Below are 21,788 nucleotides of genomic sequence, written 5' to 3' on the forward strand. Positions count from 1 at the left end.
CCTCTGACCTTCACTTTTCCTATCTCACTGGCCACCTCCCTTTTCCTTAGCTGATAGGCAACCATCCTGCTGGCCTTCTCCCCATAGTCATATATCACCCTCCTCACCTTCCTCGGCTGCTTTCCCTGTAGATAACAGACCAAACTCCACCTGTAGCTTCTGCCGCTCCTTCAATAACCCTGTCTCCGGGGCCTCCGAATATCTCCTGTCCACCTGGAGTATTTCCCTAACCAGCCTATCTACTGAGTAATGCAGCATTACTCGCCCCCCAAATTCAATGTCCTCAATCACCTGCCAGTCTTTTGCCCTAAACAAAGTCCATCGCCTCATCCGACGATCCAAAGTAATGTTCTTGACCATCGTAGGTGACCTACAAACGAGCTGCATACAACATACTGAACTTCACCCCCTTTTTGAAGAGGGACGATTTTACCCTATTAAAGCTCGCTCGTCTTTTGGCCAGCTCCGGACCCATGTCTTGATAGATTTGCATCTCGTTGTTTTCCAATTTGCAGCTCCGTGTCTGCTTGGCCCACCACAAAATCTGTTCCTTAATCAGGAACCAGTGCATTCACACCAGCATCGCCCTCGGCAGTTCATTCAGGAGCGGCTTCCTCGCAAGCGCTCTATGCGCCCTGTCCACTTTTCAAACATGTGCACCACGTATGCCTCTGCGTCCGATCCCCCGATGCCCTCCGGGTGGCCAACAATCCTCAGATTCTGCCTGCAGGACCTGTTCTCCAGATCCTCCACCTTCTCCTGCAGCCTTTTCTGGTGGTCCCTCACCAGCCCCATCGCCGCCTTCATCACGGTTAGCTGGTCCTCGTACTCAGCCACCTGCTCTTCCACTACTGGATCGCCAGTCCCTGGGAGTCTAGTTGTTGTTCCACCCAATTAGTCCCTATCTTAATCAGGTCTAAACACGCCACTCTTGCTTGGCGAAACTCTCCTGTATAAATTTATACAGCTGCTCCGTTGACCACTGGGCCGCCAATCCCAGCTCCTGTACCTCCGCCAAGTTCTCCTGTGCTGGAGGTTCCACACCCTTTTTTTTTGCATGGCAATTTCATCTTTTCAGACCACTTCTGATCCACGACTCCATAAATTGGTGGGGGATTCCTCCTCTCTGATTCACCCGCCTCCAATTTTACCAATCAAATCCCACAAAAGTAGGGCGAAAAGGTCCCAAAACTTCACCGCGAGCGGGAGCTACCAAATAAGCGACCTCCTACTCCTTGGCCGCCACCGGATGTCCACAAGTACAGAGATTCCCGTCCCCAAGTTCAATATCCTCCATCACCTGCCAGTCCCCTGTCTTTCATTGCCTCCTCTGACGAAGCGAAATAGAGTTCTTGACCTTCATAGGGGATCCACAAACGAGCTGGGTACAGCATGCCGAACTTCACCCCCTTCCTAAAGAGGGCCAATTTTACTTTGTTCAAGCTCGCCCTTCTCTTAGCCAGTTCCGCACCCAAGTCCTGGTAAATGCGCAGCTCGTTTCCTTCCCATTTGCAGCTCCTCGTCTGCCTGGCCCACCTCAAGATATGTTCCTTGTCCAGGAACCAGTGCAATTGCACCACCATCGCACTCGGTGGCATATTCATCTGCGGCTTCCTCGCAAGCGCTCTGTGTACCCTGTGCACCTCCAAGGGCCGAGTAAACGCACCTTCTCCCATCAGCTTCTCGAGTATACGCGCCACGTATGCCCCTGCGTCCGATCCCTCAATATCCTCCGGGAGACCAACGATCCTCAGGTTCTGCCTGCACAACCTGTTCTCAAAGTCCTCTACCTTCTCTTGCAGCCTTTTCTGGTGGTCCCTCATCAGCCAAATCTACACCTCCATCGCAGTTAGCTGTTCCCCGTGCTCAGCCATGGCCTTTTACAGTTTCTTGATCGCCTGTCCCTGGGCTTCCAATCTTTGCTCCACCCGGTCAATCCCCATCTTAATCTGGTCCAGGTACTCTTGCCTTTGCTTGGCAAAGCTCTCCTGGAGGAAGTACACCAGCAGATCCGCTGACCACTGGGCCGGCAATCCCAGTCCCTGAGCCTCCGCCATGCTTTCCTGTGCTGTTGACTCCACTCTCTTCTTTGTTGAACAATCTCTTCTTTGCAGACCACTTCTGGTCCATAACTCCATCAACTGGTATGGAATTACTTTTCTCTTCTTTACCAGCCTCCAATTTTACCACTCAAGTCCCCCATACATGAAGGAAAAAGGTCCCAAAAGTCCACCACGAACAGGAGCTACCAAATAAGTGACCTCTCGCTCCATGGCTGCCACCAGAAGTCCCTTCCAGCATTTTCTTTTAGGGAACTAACACGACTGTTGGAAATGATGGAAATCAATGTGAATCCCCCGATGAGAAGATCGGTCATCGGAATGGAAGGAGTTTCACTGAGAAACATGCTGAATCCCAGGCCTGTTCCTCACACTCCGATCACACATTATGCTCCCCATCTCACCGCGACCAAATGTCCCATCCCCTTACCTAACATCTGACCTTCCTCTCAGCAGTAAGCTAATGGGAAACAGCAAACCACAGGGAAGAAAGTGGATACAGTGCGAAGACTCCACCCAGGCTCAAAGTGTGACAGCACCATTGGGATCTCAGAGCTTGATGGGCGATGATCAGCCTGGTGTTTATGTCCATTCCCTGTATTTAATCGTCATCGGAATAATCATACTATCCCACTGACCGACACTTTCTCCCCAAGTGCCTAGTTCCCATTCTCCATCTCAGTTACGGCTTAAGTTTTGCTAAAAAAAAAGCTTTCTCCCCGACTGTCACGTGTATCTGACCTATTTTATCAGAATCGTAAAACTCACAATTAGTTGACGAAAGCTAATCATGTCGAAGAAATAAATGAGACAGTCAAACTCGACATGAAATTTTATTTTCTCAACTGATAGTAATACCCTTTATATATTAATCTACTTGTCTGTCAATCGCTTGTCTTCCTCCCCAAATCATTCAAATAAATGATAATGATCCTCACCTTCAATTATTAATAAGAAAACAGCTCCCACAGTTAACAGCAGTCTCACCATTCTGAGAAAATCTCTCTGCAACTCTCTGTGTTACACTCGGTTACTGATCCGCTCTTCCTGGTGCACGGAGCAGATCAGTCCAACCCATTCCTCAAGCGGCAATGCTGATCGGACAGACTGCTGTTCACTGAACATTACACTTTCTGTGTTAACCAGAAGACATCTTAAGCTACCATCATCTCAATTCAAGATGACTGGTCAAGTACACACTCCGCTCTGAACACAGGTTAGTGGGCGGGATTCTCCATTGGCCGACGCTGAAATCGGGAAATGCGATGGGGCAGAGAATCGCTTCCGATGCCAAAAGCGGACTGCAAATCGCAATTCTCCATCTCCTCAACTGCGGCGTCAATGCATTCCAGAACGCACGTACAGTAAACACCATTTGCATGCCATTAGCGTGCTGGGCCGGGCATTCTCTGGGGCCTCGCGATTCTCCACCTCTGATGGGCCGAGTTCCCGATGGTGTGGTTCACTTGTGCTTATAAAAATCGTGAAACCAGCATCGTGGCTGATGAGGGAGTGAGGGGAGGTAGGATTCGAAGAGAAGTGACTGCGGTCTGCCAGCCTGGACACTGGCCATGCTGGCTGGGGTGGGGGGGTGCCTGTCAGCACCGGGGGAGGGTGGGACAGGGGGAACAGGCTGAGTGGCCTGGGTGACCCCCCCCTCCCCCCACCCCACCATAGGACTGGGGCGGTGTCCAGGCATGGATCACCATTATGGTGGTCATCTTGCTGCGCACCCACTGACCAGCCACCTTGGCCCCTGGTTCTGCAGAGTGACACCGGCCGTATGGGTGCCCCCACCCCCGCCCACCCACGCACACCACTCCCCCGCCCGAACCCTCCACACCCTGCCGCCACCCACCGGGGGTCCACCCTGGGCAACAAACACAATTTATCCTGGCGAGAGCAGGGCCAGCCAATGGTAACCCTGGCAGCAAAGATGGGTGCCAGGCACCATGGGTGCAGGGCTTGGGTGGAAGGGAATGCGAGGGCAGAACCTGCAGTGCCAAACGGGGCCACCATGTGGACCATTGGACCTGGTTGAGCACAGGGGGATGCACCATGATAACATGGTAGTGTGGTGCTGCACTGTTCTGCCCATTGCACACCAGATGCACCAGGGACAGGAGGGGGATGCGGGGAATTCAAGATGCTGCTGTGTTCTGGCACATCACCTGCAGGAGTCACAGACATGGATCTCATCACCTCTACCTCCCTCGGGGTGCCCGATGGCCCCGGTGCTACTCCATGGGATGGGGGTGTGAACTGAATTATTCCCTTAGACTTCCCTGCCACCTGGCGTTGCCAGTCCTGGAGGCCTGGCCTGGCCTGAAAAGAATCTGAACACTCGCGGCCATGGAGCACAGGGAGTGGACCTTCGCCATCTGGGACTGCACCACATCATGCTGCCACTCTGCACCACCTTCTGTGTTTGTGGCACATCAGCCAGTGACTGCGCCACCTCCCTCTGGGACTGGGCCCCTCCCTCTGTGTCTGCGCCACGTTTTTTTAAAAAATAAACAATTTTATTGAGGCATTTTTGGCAGAGTAAACAGCAACAGTACAAAACAGTGTGCAAAGAACAATAAACAACGTGCAAAAACCGGCTCCCAACCCACAAGGACCCGCCTAATTAACCCCTAATCTACGTTACCCTAACCCCCACTCTCTCTCTCCCCCCCTCCCCACCCCAGCTGGCGATAAATTTTCCGCGAAGAAGTCGATAAATGGTTGCCTCCTCCGGCCGAAGCCAAACAGTGACCCTCTCAGAGCAAACTTAATTTTCTCCAGACCGAGAAGGTTCGCCATGTACAATAGCCAGGCCTCCGACTTCGGGGGCTTTGAGTCCCTCCATGCTAGCAGTATTCATCGCCGAGCTACCAGGGATGCACAGGCCAGAACTTCCTCCTGGAGTCCCGGGTCCTCCAAAACCCCAAAATTGCCACCTATGGACTCATCGCCACTCTTGCTTTCAGTACCCAGGACATAACGTCCGCAAATCCATGCAAGTACCCCCTGAGTTTTGGACAAGCCCAGAACATGTGGACATGGTTCGCTGGTCCTCCCGCACATCTGGTGTACCTGTCCTCTAATCCAAAGAATTTACTCATCCGGGACACTGTCATGTGGGCCCGGTCGACAACCTTGAATTGGATCAGACTGAGCCTGGCGCATATTGCAGTAGCGTTTACCCTACTCAACGCCTCCACCCATATGCCCTCTTCTATGTCGTCTACAAGCTCCTCTTCCCACTTAAGCTTCAGCTCCTCGGTCTGCGTCTCCTCTGCTCCCATAAGGTCTTTATATATAGCTGAGACTCTCCCCTCCCCCACCCATCCACTGGACACTACCCTGTCCTGGATCCCCCTAAGTGGCAGGCGTGGGAAGGATGGAATGTGTCTGCGTAGAAAGTCCCGCACCTGCAAGTACCTGAAATCATTCCCTTTTGCCAGCCCAAACTTCTCCTCCAGCGCCTTCATGCTCGGGAAAGTCCCTTCTAAGAACAGATCCCCCATCCTCTCAATCCCAGACCTCCGCCATATTCAGAAGTCACCATCCATATTCCCTGGGGCAAACCGGTGATTATCACAAATTGGGGACCAAACCGATGCTCTCACTTCTCCCATGTGCCTCCTCCATTGGCCCCAGATCCGCAAAGCCGCCACCTCTATAGGGCTGGTGGAGTACCGTGCCAGCGGGGGCGGCAGGGACGCCGTCACCAGGGCTGCCAAACTGGTGCCCCTGCGCGAAGCGGCCTCCATCCGCCCCCAAACCGACCCCGCACCCACCATCCACTTCCTTTTCATAACTATGTTGGCTGCCCAGTAGTAATTACTAAAATCTGGCAGCGCCAGCCCCCCTTCCCCTCGGTTACTCTCGAGCATCACCTTCTTCACGCGTGGGGAGTTTCCCACCCACACAAATCCCAAAATCATTTTATTGAACCTCTTAAAAAAGGACCTCGGAATGAAAATGGGGACACACTGGAATACGAACAGGAATCTCGGGAGGATCGTCGTTTTCACCGTCTGCACTCTCCCCGCTAGTGACAGTGGGAGCGCATCCCATCTCCGAAACCCGACCCTCATTTGCTCTACCAACCGGGATAAGTTCAACTTGTGCAACAAACCCCAGTCCCGTGCCACCTGTATCCCTAAGTACCTGAAACTACCCCCCCCCCCTTCCAGCCTCGTGAAGCTCTGAGAGCAATTGCCAGCGGCTCTATTGCTAGCGCAAACAGCAGGGGAAGAGGGGCCACTCCTGCCTTGGCCCTTAGTGCAGTCTAAAATAGTCAGACGTCATCCTATTCGTCTTTACACCATCCTCCGGAGCCTGGTACAGCAGTCTAACCCAGTCGATAAAGCCCTCCCCGAACCCAAATCGTCCCAGCACCTCCTATAAATAGTCCCACTCAACCCGGTCAAAAGCCTTTTCAGCATCCACTGCCATGACTACCTCTACCTCCCTACTCTCCGGGGGCATCATAATCACATTCAGCAGCCTTCTTAGATTGGCCACCAGCTGCCTGCCCTTGACGAACCCAGTTTGGTCTTCCATAATAACGTCCGGCACACAGTCCTCAATCCTAGAAGCCAAAAGCTTGGCCAGTAATTTTGCATCTACATTGAACAGAGAGATCAGCCTATAGGATCCACATGCCTCTGTGTCTTTGTCCCGTTTCAGTATCAGGGAGATGGTGGCCTGTGACATCGTCAGGAGTAAAACCCTTCTGTCTCTTGCCTCATTAAAAACCCTGACCAGCACCAGCCCACTATCTCGGAGAACTATTTATGGAACTCCACCGGATACCCGTCCGGCCCTGGGGCTTTACCCGATTGCATGGCCCTCAAGCCCCCCAATATTTATTTGGCCCTAATTGGGGACCCCAGCCCATCTCCCAATCCCCAACCCACTTTTGGGAAGGTCAGTCCGTTCAAAACCCACCTCATCCCCTCCGGCCTCGTGGGGGGTTCCGTGGTATGAAGCTTACTGTAGATGTCCCTAAACACCTTGTTCAGTCGTGCCGGGTCCCCTACCAAGTTTCCCTCCCCGTCAACTACCTTCCCCATTTCCCTGGCCGCCTCCCTCTTTCTCAGTTTCTGTGCAAGCATTCTACTGGCTTTCTCCCTATGCTCATAAATCGCACCCCTCACCTTCCTGAGCTAATGCACAGCCTTGCCTGTGGACAACACCCCAAACTCATTCTGTAGCCTCCGTCATTTCCTTAATAGCTCTGCCCTCGGGGTCTCCGCATACCTCCTGTCCATCTGTAAGATCTCCTTTACCAATCGGTCCGTTTCTGCCCTGTCCGTCCTATCCCTATGAGCTCGAATCGAAATCAGCTCCCCTCTCACCACTGCCTTCAGCGCCTCCCAGAGCACCGCAGCTGAGGCTTCTCCTGTGTCATTGACTTGCAGGTAGTTTTGCATACATTTCCTCACCTCACACACCGCCTCGTCCGCCAACAGTCCAACCTCTAACCTCCATGTGGGTGCTGAAAGCTTTCCTTACAAACCTGCAGATCAACCCAATGTGGAACATGGTCTGAAATAGTGATCGCTGAATATTTTGCATCTGTCACCCCCGGCAGCAAATCCCTGCTCATGATGAAAAAATCAATTCGGGAATACACCTTATGAACATGTGAATAGAATGAAAACTCCTTCCCCATCAGCCGACTAACCCTCCATGGGTCAACCCCCCCGCCCCCATTTGCTCCATGAACCCCCTCAGTTCCTTTCCCATTGCCGGCACCCTAACCGTTTTTGAACACGACTGGTCCAGGCCGAGGTCAAGCACTGTGTTAAAATCACCTCCCATAATCAGCTTGTGCGAGTCCAGGTCAGGTATCTTTCCCAGCAGTCTCTTCATAAAATCTACATCATCCCAATTTGGGGCATATACATTGACCAAGACTACCCTCACCCCCTTGAGCTTGCCACTAACCATGACAAATCTACCTCCCCCATCCGAAATTGTACTACCCACCTCAAATTGCACCCGTTTGTCAACCACAATCGCGACCCCTCTGGTCTTAGTATCCATCCCCGAATGGAAGACATGGCAAATCCAGCCCTTCCTGAATCTGACCTGGTCAGCTATTTTCAGATGAGTCTCCTGTAGCATAATTATGTCCACCCTCAGCGTCCTGAGATGCGTGAACACACGTGCCCTCTTTACCGGCCCGTTTAACCCTCTAACGTTCCAGGCGATCAGCCTGGTTGGGGGGCATCATGCCCATCTCCAGGGGCAACCATCTCCTTTCTTGGGCCCGCCCCCAGCCCATGTGTCGCGCCTCCCCTGGCCCGCCTCCTGGCAGCCCCCACCTCCGACCTCTTCAATGTTACTGAACCCAAGTCCCTCCCTCGTCAGCAGACCGACTACCCCCCTTCCCCCCCTAGTAACGACACCCTGTAATCTAGCCCCTGCCATAAACTAGCTATTTGCACACACCCCACCTGGCTTCCATAGACCAGCTCACCCAGCTAGCCTGGTGGCTCTTGACTCCGGCGCCAACAAGTCTCCCACCTATTGTTCCCACTGTCCCATCTCCCCCGCCCATCGATACCACTTCCCTAAACCAGCCATTCTCGAGCAATTGCTCTGAAGAAAAGAAAAAGAAGAACAAAGAAAACCCTGACAATAGTGCAATTCAAGTAATACAAAGTAATAGGCACATCCAACCACCCTCCTCAGAACACAAAAAGCCCCCAGAACCAAATAACTTATCCTCCCTGTTCTCCAACAAAACCTTGAATACAGAAGAGAAAAAGAAACAAGAAAAACATACTAACATCACTCAATAGGAGGAACTTCTTCACCCAAAGGGTTGTGAATCTATGGAATTCCTTGCCCAGTGAAGCAGTAGAGGCTCATTCATTAAATGTTTTTAAGATAAAGATAGATAGTTTTTTGAAGAATAAAGGGATTAAGGGTTATGGTGTTCGGGCCGGAAATTGGAGCTGAGTCCACAAAAGATCAGCCATGACCTCATTGAATAGTGGAGCAGGCTCGAGGGGCCAGATGGCCTACTCCTGCTCCTAGTTCTTATGTTCTTATGTAATAACTTTGTAACTTAAGTCCAAAATCCTCAGTTTGGCACCAGACCTTCTCTCTTGGCAAAGTCCATCGCGTCCTCGGGCTCCTCAAAATAATGGTGCTGTCCCTCGTGCATGACGCAAAGACACGCCGGGTATAGCAGGTGTCTGCGCCATGTTGACCAGCACCTGGGCAATGCCGCCAATCTTCCCAGCCATGGTTTGCTGTGACTGGACCACTCTCAAGAGCACTGCTGTAATTTCCAGGTGACTCCGGGATATGGTTGCCTGTGAGGCTGCAACCCTGTGCTGGTCCTGGTGAGTGCCTGCACAGAGTGCCTCAGGCCTTGGACATGCTGATCTATAGCCAAAATCATCACCATCAATACCTCCACTGTGGACACCACCTGTGCGCTGTTAGCCTAGGTGGCACACATTGTCGGCTGCACGTGGTTGGACTCCTCCAACTGCACCTGCAGGTACTGGATGATCACCGACAACCCCTCATGTAGTCCCTGGCTCTGCACTGCATCACCACAATCGATGGGACTGTCTATTCCAGATGCCCGAAACCCGTCTGGATGGCAGCTCGTTCCTGAGGTTGGCCCAGCCTCCGATCGTCCGCCCCTTTGGGTGTTCCTACCTCCACCTCGTGTACTGGAGAAGCTGTGTGGTGCGCAACAGAGAGTGTCCCAGGAGCCTCTTCACTAAAGTGCTCAACCATGGTGGAGGGTGTTGGAGACAGCTAGAGTCTGTGAGTCATAGAGGTTTACAGCATAAAAACTGGCCCTTCGGCCCAACTTGCCCATGCTGCCCAGATTTTACCACTAAACTAGTCCCAATTGCCCACATTTGGCTCATATCCCCCTATACCCATCTTTCCTATATAACTGTCGAAATAATTTATATCAGAGAAAATTGTACCTGCCTCTACTACTGCCTTTGGTAGCTCATTCCAGACACTCACCACCTTCAGGCTTGATGACAATAGAACTGAATGTGGGACAGAGCGCAGAACAGGGGGCAGATGTGGAATTAAAGTCCGAGATCCACTGTTGATTCCCAAACTGTCCAAATAACGCCTGCACATTGTAGCGTCACTGATATATTCATGGTGTTCACTGCTACAGAAAACATGCCTTTTTTTTTAGATTAACAACAAATTGAGTTTCCCAGTGACACTAACATGACTGTTGGAAATAACGGAAACCATTGTGAAACTCCCGACATAACGATTGGTCATCGGAATGGAAGGGGTTTCTTTGAGAAGCATTCTGAACCCCAGGCACCGGAAAATCTAGATTGACCCACAGACCGACACCGTCTCCCCGAGTGCCCAGATCCCATTCTCGGTCTCAGGTTACAGCTTCATTAAACAAATGCTTTCCCTCCGGCTGTCACTTGTTTCTGACCGATTTCTCTCAGGTTGGGAAGACCGAGGATCAGCGGAGGAAACATAATCGCATCAAAGAAATAAAGGAGTCAAAATCGACACATTTTACTTCCCAAATGATAGTAATACTCTCAATCGCCTTAATCTCCTAATACACCTTAATCTCATTGTCTGCCAATCCCATGTTTCACTCCTCCATGAAAGAAATAGCAGTGGTCCTCACCATCAAAATAAACAACAGTTACCGTAATAACAGAAGTCTAACCATCCTGGTGAAATCCCGCTCTGCCCCACTCTCTGTTACACTCGGTGACTGATCCGCTCTTCCTGGTGGACGGAGCAGATGAGTCCAACCCTTCACCAAGCGGCAATGCTGATTTGACCGACTGCTGTTCACGCAAAATTGTCCTTTCTGTGGTGTCCATTTTGAAATCTTTATAATGTTCTTTCAAATATATTACGAATAAAGTAGATTTTTACAAAATATAATTGGGAAGATATCAATCTAAATACCGGGACTGCAGATTGTTCTGGGGGTGGGGGGTGCAGATGCCACACTGCAGAGTTCGACTTGAGAATCCATGACAAGATTGAACTAACAGAAAAGGCGTACAAATGTGCAAAGTATGGTGCAGATCCAGGGTCCTGGGCTAATTAGAACAACAGTAAATGAAGACAAGAACATAGAAAAAATACAGCACAGAACAGGCCCTTCAGACCACGATGTTGTGCCGAACCTTTGGCCTAGATTAAGAACGAATTCATCTATACCCCATCATTCTATGGTAATCCATGTACCTATCCAATAGCCGCTTGAAGGTCCCTAATGCTTCCGACTCAACTACTTCCACAGGCAGTGCATTCCATGCCCCCACTACTCTCTGGGTAAAGAACTTACCGCTGACATCCCCCTTATATTTTCCACCATTCACCGTAAATTTATGTCCCCTTGTAATGGTTTGTTCCACCGGGGAAAAAGTATCTGATTCATTTGCAAATCTGTCCGATTTTTTAGCCTAGGCAGAAATGCAGCTTCCAAGTAGTGGTAAATTATGACACCCGAGAACATCTGCAAAGTTTGAAAGCCCAGCTATGTGTGTCCTTCCCTGTTCCCGACTCAAAGTTCAACTGGATACAAAATCCCTTTGTGAGCCTTGATGTTGACATCCTCACAGGCCTGGCCTGTTGTTCTAATTAGCCCAGGACCCTGGATCTGCACCATACTTTGCACATTTGTACGCCTTTTCTGTTAGTTCAATCTTGTCATGGATTCTCTAGTCGAACTCTGCAGTAAGGCAAGATGGCCTTATGGAACTGTCTTGTGACAGTACATAGATTAAATAGAACATACAGTGCAGAAGGAGACCATTCAACCCATTGAGTCTGCACCGGCCCACTTAAGCCCTCACTTCCACCCTATCCCCGGTAACCCAATAACCCCTCGTAACCGTTTTGGTCACTAAGGGTAATTTATCATGGCCAATCCACCTAACCTGCACGTCTTTGGACTGTGGGAGGAAATCAGAGCATCCGGAGGAAACCCACGCAGACACGGGTAGAACGTGCAGACTCTGCACAGACAGTGGCCCAGCGGGGAATCGAACCTGGGACCCTGGTGCTGTGAAGCCACAGTGCTATCCACTTGTGCTACTGTGCTACCCTCTGTGCTACCATGCTGCCCTACAGTGCTATAAAGCTGGATATCTCTCAGAACTACCTGCCTGACTTTTGCTTTAAAGCACCCAAAGGCAGTAAAGCTTCAGATGTCTTTTCCTACAACCTACCTTTGCAAAACTGGATTCTCAGGACTTGTCGCACTGAAGACCAAATTTGGGAATAAACTTAACATTGAACCAGATCTCCGATTAAGATTGTTATCCCTTGAACCTGGCAACCAACATTTGAAATCTGAGAACCATCAGTCTTCTTATTAAGGGCATTATATTTTTTCACTGGTAGGCCTACGTCAGGTAAATGTTCTGTGGCAACTGCAATGTATTTTGCGAGCATGCATCGTAAACTATTAGAAATAGCTGTTTTTCTCTTGATATGTTACACAAGTTCAACTCTCGTCAGGCATAAGCTACGTAAAACATGTTTAAAACAGCTTGTGGACGTGGTGGTTCCCTTAAAGGAAAAAGCTGGGAACTACTGGAATAGATCAATAGAGCAGTGGCAGACATTTAAAGTGATATTTCAGAACATTCAGAATTTTTCTTTATAGTCGGAATACATTTCTGGGAAAGACCCACTATCTATGGTTAATTAACATTATGGAAAACATCACACTTAAGGAAAATCAAATAACAGCACAAATGTGAGTGGCAGATCAAATGCTTAGTCGGAATATTAAAAACACCCAGCAGAAACTGACTAAAAGGTTAATCAGGAGAAAGATTAGAGGACAAGAGGATGCTAGCTAAAAATGTATCAATGGATAGCAAGAGTTTCTACAGATATTTAAAAATGGAAATAACTTGTTCCTTTATAGTGACAATGGGGATTAATAGCAGATAATAAGGAAATGGCAGTTGAAATGAACATTATTTTGCTTCTGACTTCACTATACAGGATACAGAAAGCATTCCAGTAATAGTGGTAAATCAGGAAGTGGAAGGGAGACTGTGAAATCACAACCACCAGAGACATTACTGCGCAAACTGAAAAAATAAGCAGTACTGTGAAGAGAAATAGGGTGAGATATTGTCACCAACACCTCTCCCCTCGCCTCCCCCCCCCCCCCCCCCCCCCACTCCGTGGGGGAGGTGTCCCTGCTTTTATTTCAGGTGAGTTTCTCACTGTTGCCACTCCTCGAGAACAGAAGTCGTGAAAAGGGCCAAGGTCTCGCTCATAGACGTCATTACGCTGTGCGGCGTCATCGCGCAACTGGAAGGGGCAGAGATTCACAGGAAGCGGCTCTTCGGCCCATCTACAAAGACCTGCCACTTACCCAGGACATGCAGAGTGAGGGTTGCTGATGCATCACTGCCGACTTCATTCAACATTTTAACAGAGTAATCTCCACTGTCCGAAACTCTCACTGACTTCAGCAGGAGTGATCCGTTCGGCGGGAAGAACTCAGCCCGTTCTCCGTAATTATTTTTGAAATCAATTGTTGCTCCGATCCACACGACAACATCTGTGTTCTTGAATGCCCAGCTCCCACTCCTCGCCGCAGCTGACGGCTTCAATGAGAAAAACGCGTTTCCTCCTTCGGTCACATTAATCCGTCTGTTTTCTGTCAGGATGGTAAAACCCTGGGGCTGAGCTGAGAAAGAAAATCACAATGAGAGAAGCGCTCACATTCAACACAACAGAGACTTTTCTCAAGTGACAATAACAACATCCCCTGATTCACTGTGACAGTCTCTTACTGTCTAGTTTCTCCAATCACTAAAATAAATGAGATGAGGCAGCACGGTAGCACAAGTGATAAGCACTGTGACTTCACAGCGCCAGGGTCCCAGGTTCGAATCCCTGCTGGGTCACTTTCTGTGAGGGATTATTGGGTTACGGGATAGGATGGGAGTGAAGGCTTAAGTGGGTCGGTGCAGACTCGATGGGCCGAATGGCCTCCTTCTGCACTGTATGTTCTATGTGCTATGAGGTGAATGTAAACTGTTGTTCTTCTGTTCTGTTAAGTGGCACTTTGCTATTTGAAGGATGATTGAAAACCACATCTCTATGTACTCATTAAATTTAACTCGGTAGATTCAGTAGACTCCGGTACCATGTTATATTACCTCTGGTAGCACGGTATATTACTGAGTTTAAGTAATATATGTCGTTACTAACTGTAGATGACGTTGAAGGACACTTGAGTCTTCAAAGTAAACTGAAAGAATTTATTAAATAACGATAAAACTAATAAATGAGATTAACACTCCACTGAACAATAGCAATGAAGTATAAATAACTGTACAAACTGTATCTAAGCTACACGTGGTGTCTAGGCTGAGATCCTCTCTGCTACACTGCTGTTATCTGATATCTCCAGCATGGAAAGAGAGTTGAAAAAGCTAGAGTATCTTGGCACTCAGTTATATAGTGGACCTCGTAATGCACTCTAATGGTAGTGTTACAGCTAGGTGTTGTGATTAATCCTTTAGTTACACTTATGTCCACATATCATTACAGGAGTCACACTCAACACAACAGAGACTTTTCTAAAGTAACAATAACAATATCCCTTGATTCTCTCTGACTGTCTAGTTTCTCCAATCACTAAAAGAAATGAGATGAGGTGAATGTAAATTGTTGTTCTTCTGTTCTGTTAAGTGGCAGTTTGCTATTTGAAGGATGATTGAAAACCACATCGGGCAGAAATTCTTCCTGAGCTGGGAGCACAAATCGGGGGCGATCACATTGGCCGCTCTCTATCGCCCAAGCGAATATTCAATTCCTTGACGGCAGAATGTGGGACAGGGCGCAGAACAGGGGACAGATGCAAAATTCCAGTCAGACAAAAACTCGACTCTACTACCACTAAAGACGTAACGCCTGTCCATTGCGTTGAATCACAGACGTTTAGGGTGTTCACTGCCACTGAAAGCATCTCACATTTGAGGGCAGGTGCAACATGAGTTTACCAGAGCAACTGACACGACTGTTGGAAATGACGGGCACCATTGTGAAACCCCTGATGTGAAAATCGGTCATCGGAATGGAAGGAGTTTCTCTGAGGAAAATGCTGAATCCCAGGCCTGTCCCTCACACTCATCACACATTATGCTCCCCATCTCACCCCGACCAAATCCCGTCCCCATCCCAAACATCTGACCTTCCTGTAAGCAGCAGGCTAATGGGAAACAGCAAACCACAGGGAAGAAACTGGATACAGGGCGAAGCCTCCATCTACACGCAAAGTGTGACAGCAACATTGGGATCTCAGCGCTTGATAGGCGATGATCAGCCCGGTGTTTATGTCCATTCCCTGTATTTAATCGTCACCGGAATAATCATACTAACCCACTGACCGACACTTTCTCCCCAAGTGCCCAGTTCCCATTCTCCATCTCAGGTACGGCTTACGTTTTGCTAAAAAAAAAGCTTTCTCCCCGACTGTCACGTGTATCTGACCTATTTCATCAGAATCATAAAACTCAGATTTAGTTGACGATAGCTAATCATGTCAAAGAAATAAATGAGACAGTCAAACTCGACATGAAATTTTATTTTCTCAACTGATAGTAATACCCTTTATATATTAATCTACTTGTCTGTCACTCGCTTGTCTTCCTCCTCTAATCAATCAAATAAATGATAATGATCCTCACCTTAAATTATTAATAAGCAAACAGCTCCCACAGTTAACAGCAGTCCCACCATTCTGAGAAAATCTCTCTGCAACTCTCTGTGTTACACTCGGTTACTGATCCGCTCTTCCTGGTGCACGGAGCAGATCAGTCCAACCCATTCCTCAAGAGGCAATGCTGATCGGACAGACTGCTGTTCACTGAACATTACACTTTCTGTGATAACCATAAGACATCTTAAGCTACCATCATCTCAATACAAGATGACTGGTCAAGCACACACTCCGCTCTGAACACAGGTTAGTGGGCGGGATTCTCCATTGGCCAACGCTGAAATCGGGAAATGCGATGGGGCAGAGAATGGCTTCCGATGCCAAAAGCGCGACAGGTGGACTGCAAATCGCAATTCTCCATCTCCTCAACTGCGGTGTCAATGCATTCCAGAACGCACGTACAGTAAACACCATTTGCATGTCATTAGCGTGCTGGGCCGGGCATTCTCTGGGGCCTCGCGATTCTCTGCCTCTGATGGGCCGTGTTCCCGATGATGCGGTTCTCTTGTGCTTATAAAAATCGTGAAACCAGCATGGTGGCTGATGAGGGAGTGAGGGGAGGTAGGATTCGAAGAGAAGTGACTGTGGTCTGCCAGCCTGGACACTGGCCATGCTGGCTGGGGTGGGGGGATGCCTGTCAGCACCGGGGGAGGGTGGGAGAGGGGGAACAGGCTGAGTGGCCGGGGTGACCCCCTCCCCCCCCCCCCTTTCGGACTGGGGCGGTGTCCAGGCATGGATCACCATTATGGTGGTCAGCTTGCTACGCATCCACTGACCAGCCACCTTGGCCCCTGGTTCTGCAGAGTGACACCGGCCGTATGAGTGCCCCTATCCCCGCCCACCCACGCACACCACTCCCCCGCCCGAACCCTCCACAGCCTGCCGCCACCCACCGGGGGTCCACCCTGGGCAACAAACAGAGTTTATCCTGACGAGAGCAGGGCCAGCCAATGATAACTCTGGCAGCAAGGATGCGTGCCAGGCACCATGGGTGCAGGGCTTGGGTGGAAGGGAATGCGAGGGCAGAACCTGCAGTGCCAAACGGGGCCACCATGTGGACCATTGGACCTGGTTGAGCACAGGGGGATGCACCATGATAACATGGTAGTGTGGTGCTGCACTGTTCTGCCCATTGCACACCAGATGCACCAGGGACAGGAGGGGGGTGCGGGGAATTCGAGATGCTGCTGTGTTCTGGCACATCACCTGCAGGAGTCACAGACATGGATCTCATCACCTCCTCCTCCCTCGGGGTGCCCGATGGCCCCGGTGCTACTTCATGGGATGGGGGTGTGAACGGAGTTATTCCCTTAGACTTCCCTGCCACCTGGCATTGCCAGTCCTGGAGGCCCGGTCTGGCCTGAAAGGAATCTGAACACTCGCGGCCATGGAGCACAGGGAGTGGACCTTCGCCATCTGGGACTGCACCACATCATGCTGCCACTCTGCACCACCTTCTGTGTTTGTGTCACATCAGCCAGTGACTGCGCCACCTCCCTCTGGGACTGGGCCCCTCCCACTGTGTCTGCGCCATGTTTTTTTTAAAAATAAACAATTTTATTGAGGCATTTTTGGCAGAGTAAACAGCAACAGTACAAAACAGTGTGCAAAGTACAATAAACATAGTGCAAAAACCGGCTCCCAACCCACAAGGACCCGCCTAATTAACCCCTACTCTACGTTACCCTAACCCCCCACTCTCTCTCTACCCCCCCCCCCCCCCCCCAAGCTGGCGATAAATTTTCCGCAAAGACGTTGATAAATGGTTGCCTCCTCCGGCCGAAGCCAAACAGTGACCCTCTCAGAGCAAACTTAATTTTCTCCAGACCGAGAAGGTTCGCCATGTACAATAGCCAGGCCTCCGACTTCGGGGGCTTTGAGTCCCTCCATGCTAGCAGTATTCATCGCCGAGCTACCAGGGATGCACAGGTCAGAACTTCCTCCTGGAGTTCCGGGTCCTCCGAAAACCCCAAAATTGCCACCTATGGACTCACCGCCACTCTTGTTTTCAGTACCCAGGACATAACGTCCGCGAATCCATGCCAGTACCCCCTGAGTTTTGGACAAGCCCAGAACATGTGGACATGGTTCGCTGGTCCTCCCGCACATCTGGCGTACCTGTCCTCCAATCCAAAGAATTTACTCATCCGGGCCACTGTCATGTGGGCCCGGTCGACAACCTTGAATTGGATCAGACTGAGCCTGGCGCATATTGCAGTAGCGTTTACCCTACTCAACGCCTCCACCCATATGCCCTCTTCTATCTCGTCTCCAAGCTCCTCTTCCCACTTAAGCTTCAGCTCCTCGGTCTGCGTCTCCTCTGCTCCCATAAGGTCTTTATATATAGCTGAGACCCTCCCCTCCCCATCTCATCCACTGGACACTACCCTGTCCTGGATCCCCCTAAGTGGCAGGCGTGGGAAGGATGGAATGTGTCTGCGTAGAATGTCCCGACCTGCAAGTACCTGAAATCATTCCCTTTTGCCAGCCCAAATTTCTCCTCCAGCGCCTTCATGCTCGGGAAGGTCCCTTCTAAAAACAGATCCCCCATCCTCTCAATCCCAGACCTCCGCCATATTCGGAACCTACCATCCATATTCCCAGGGGCAAACCGGTGATTATCACAAATTGGGGACCAAACCGATGCTCTCACTTCTCCCATGTGCCTCCTCCATTGGCCCCAGATCCGCAAAGCCGCCACCTCTATAGGGCTGGTGGAGTACCGTGCCAGCGGGGGCGTCAGGGATGCCGTCACCAGGGCTGCCAAACTGGTGCCCCCGCGCGAAGCGGCCTCCATCCGCCCCCAAACCGACCCCGCACCCACCATCCACTTCCTTATCATAGCTATGTTGGCTGCCCAGTATTAATTACTAAAATTTGGCAGCGCCAGCCCCCCTTCCCCTCGGTTACTCTCGAGCATCACCTTCTTCACCGGTGGGGAGTTTCCCGCCCACACAAATCCCAAAATCATTTTATTGACCCTCTTAAAAAAGGACCTCGGAATGAAAATGGGGACACACTGGAACACGAACAGGAATCTCGGGAGGATCGTCGTTTTCACCGTCTGCACTCTCCCCGCTAGTGACAGTGGGAGCGCATCCCATCTCCGAAACCCGACCCTCATTTGCTCCACCAACCGGGATAAGTTCAACTTGTGCAACAAACCCCAGTCCCGTACCACCTGTATCCCTAAGTACCTGAAACTACCCCTCCCCCCCTTCCAGCCTCTTGAAGCTCTCAGAGCAATTGCCAGCAGCTCTATTACTAGCGTAAACAGCAGGGGAAGAGGGGCCACCCCTGCCTTAGCCCTCAGTGCAGTCTAAAATAGTCAGACGTCATCCTATTCATCTTTACACCATCCTCCGGAGCCTGGTACAGCAGTCTAACCCAGTCGATAAAGCCCTCCCCGAACCCAAATCGTCCCAGCACCTCCTATAAATAGTCCCACTCAACCCGGTCAAAAGCCTTTTCAGCATCCACTGCCACAACTACCTCTACCTCCCTACTCTCCGGGGGCATCATAATCACATTCAGCAGCCTTCTTAGATTGGCCACCAGCTGCCTGCCCTTGACGAACCCGGTTTGGTCTTCCATAATAACGTCCGGCACACAGTCCTCAATCCGAGAAGCCAATAGCTTGGCCAGTAATTTTGCATCTACATTGAACAGAGAGATCGGCCTATAGGACCCACATGCCTCTGTGTCTTTGTCCCGTTTCAGTATCAGGGAGATACTGAAATTGTACTACCCACCTCAAATTGCACCCATTTGTCAACGACAATCGCGACCCCTCTGGTCTTAGTATCCATCCCCGAATGGAAGACCTGGCAAATCCAGCCCTTTCTGAATCTGACCTGGTCAGCTATTTTCAGATGAGTCTCCTGTAGCATAATTACGTCCACCTTCAGCGTCCTGAGATGCGTGAACATACGTGCCCTCTTTCCCGGCCCGTTTAACCCTCTAACGTTCCAGGTGATCAGCCTGGTTGGGGGGCATCATGCCCATCTCCATGGGCAACCATCTCCTTTCTTGGGCCCGCCCCCAGCGCATGTGTCGCGCCTCCCCTGGCCCGCCTCCTTGCAGCCCCCACCTTCCGACCTCTTCAATGTTACTGAACCCAAGTCCCTCCCTCATCAGCAGACCAACTACCCCCCTTCCCCCCCCTAGTAACGACACCCTTTAATCTAGCCCCTGCCATAAACTAGCTATTTGCACACACCCCACCTGGCTTCCATAGACCAGCTCACCCAGCTAGCCTGGTGGCTCTTGACTCCGGCGCCAACAAGTCTCCCACCTATTGATCCCACTGTCCCATCTCCCCCGCCCATCGATACCACTTCCCTAAACCAGCCATCCTCGAGCAATTGCTCTGAAGAAAAGAAAAAGAAGAACAAAGAAAACCCCGACAATAGTGCAATTCAAGTAATACAAAGTAATAGGCACATCCAACCACCCTCCTCAGAACACAAAACGCCCCCAGAACCAAATAACTTATCCTCCCTGTTCTCCAACAAAACCTTGAATACAGAAGAGAAAAAGAAACAAGAAAAACATACGAACATCACTCAATAGGAGGACCTTCTTCACCCAAAGGGTTGTGAATCTATGGAATTCCTTGCCCAGGGAAGCAGTAGAGGCTCATTCATTAAATGTTTTTAAGATGAAGATAGATAGTTTTTTGAAGAATACAGGGATTAAGGGCTATGGTGTTCGGGCCGGAAAGTGGAGCTGAGTCCACAAAAGATCAGCCATGATCTCATTGAATGGCGGAGCAGGCTCGAGGGGCCAGATGGCCTACTCCTGCTCCTAGTTCTTATGTTCTTATGTATTAACTTTGTAACTTAAGTCCAAAAGTCCTCAGTTTGGCACCAGCCCTTCTCTCTTGGCAAAGTCCATCGCGCCCTCGGGCTCCTCAAAATAATGGTGCTGTCCCTCGTGCATGATGCCAAGACGCACCGGGTATAGCAGTTGCCTGTGCCACGTTGACCAGCACCTGGGCAATGCCACCGATCTTCCCAGCCATGGTTTGCTGTGACTGGGCCACTCTCAAGAGCACTGCTGTAATCTCCAGGTGACTCCGGGATATGGTTGCCTGTGAGGCTGCAACCCTGTGCTGGTCCTGGTGAGTGCCTGCACAGAGTGCCTCAAGCCTTGGACATGCTGATCCATAGCCAAAATCATCACCATCAATACCTCCACTGCGGACACCACCTGTGTGCTGTTAGCCTGGGTGGCACACATTGTCGGCTGCACATGGTTGGACACCTCCAACTGCACCTGCAGGTACTGGATGCTCGCCGACAACCCCTCAGGTAGCCCCTGGCTCTGCACTGCATCACCACAATCGATGGGACTGTCTGTTCCAGATGCCCGAAACCCGTCTGGATGGCAGCTAGTTCCTGAGGTTTGCCCAGCCTCCGATCGTCCGCCCCTTTGGGTGTTCCTACCTCCACCTCGTGAACTGGAGAATCTGTGTGGTGCGCAACAGAGAGTGTCCCAGGAGCCTCTTCACTAAAGTGCTCAACCATGGTGGAGGGTGTTGGAGACAGCTAGAGTCTGTGAGTCATAGAGGTTTACAGCATAAAAACAGGCCCTTCGGCCCAACTTGCCGCTGCCCAGATTTTACCACTAAACTAGTCCCAATTGCCCACATTTGGCTCATATCCCCCTATACCCATCTTTCCTATATAACTGTCGAAATAATTTATATCAGAGAAAATTGTACCTGCCTCTACTACTGCCTCTGGTAGCTCATTCCAGACACTCACCACCTTCAGGCTTGATGACAATAGAACTGAATGTGGGACAGAGCGCAGAACAGGGGGCAGATGTGGAATTAAAGTCCGAGATCCAATGTTGATTCCCAAACTGTTCAAATAACGCCTGCACATTGTAGGGTCACTGATATATTCATGGTGTTCACTGCTTCAGAAAACATGTCTTTTTTTTTTAGATGAGCAGCAAATTGAGTTTCCCAGTGACACTAACATGAC

The 21,788-nt window shown here is 50.4% G+C and overlaps 1 protein-coding gene across 2 annotated transcripts in view; it reads right to left on the minus strand.

Annotated features, from left to right (window-relative positions):
• LOC140386589 (pregnancy-specific glycoprotein 22-like) overlaps positions 1 to 21,788 on the minus strand; it is a 183,231-nt gene that overhangs the window by 58,448 nt on the left and 102,995 nt on the right. For both annotated transcript variants that reach the window (XM_072469046.1, XM_072469045.1), the window contains exon 4: positions 13,438 to 13,755. In XM_072469046.1, the coding sequence (XP_072325147.1) occupies positions 13,438 to 13,755 (318 nt within the window). The remainder of the gene's footprint in view (positions 1 to 13,437; positions 13,756 to 21,788) is intronic.

Source organism: Scyliorhinus torazame, chromosome 12 (genome assembly GCF_047496885.1).
Source record: "Scyliorhinus torazame isolate Kashiwa2021f chromosome 12, sScyTor2.1, whole genome shotgun sequence".
In the NCBI taxonomy this organism is placed as follows: domain Eukaryota; kingdom Metazoa; phylum Chordata; class Chondrichthyes; order Carcharhiniformes; family Scyliorhinidae; genus Scyliorhinus; species Scyliorhinus torazame.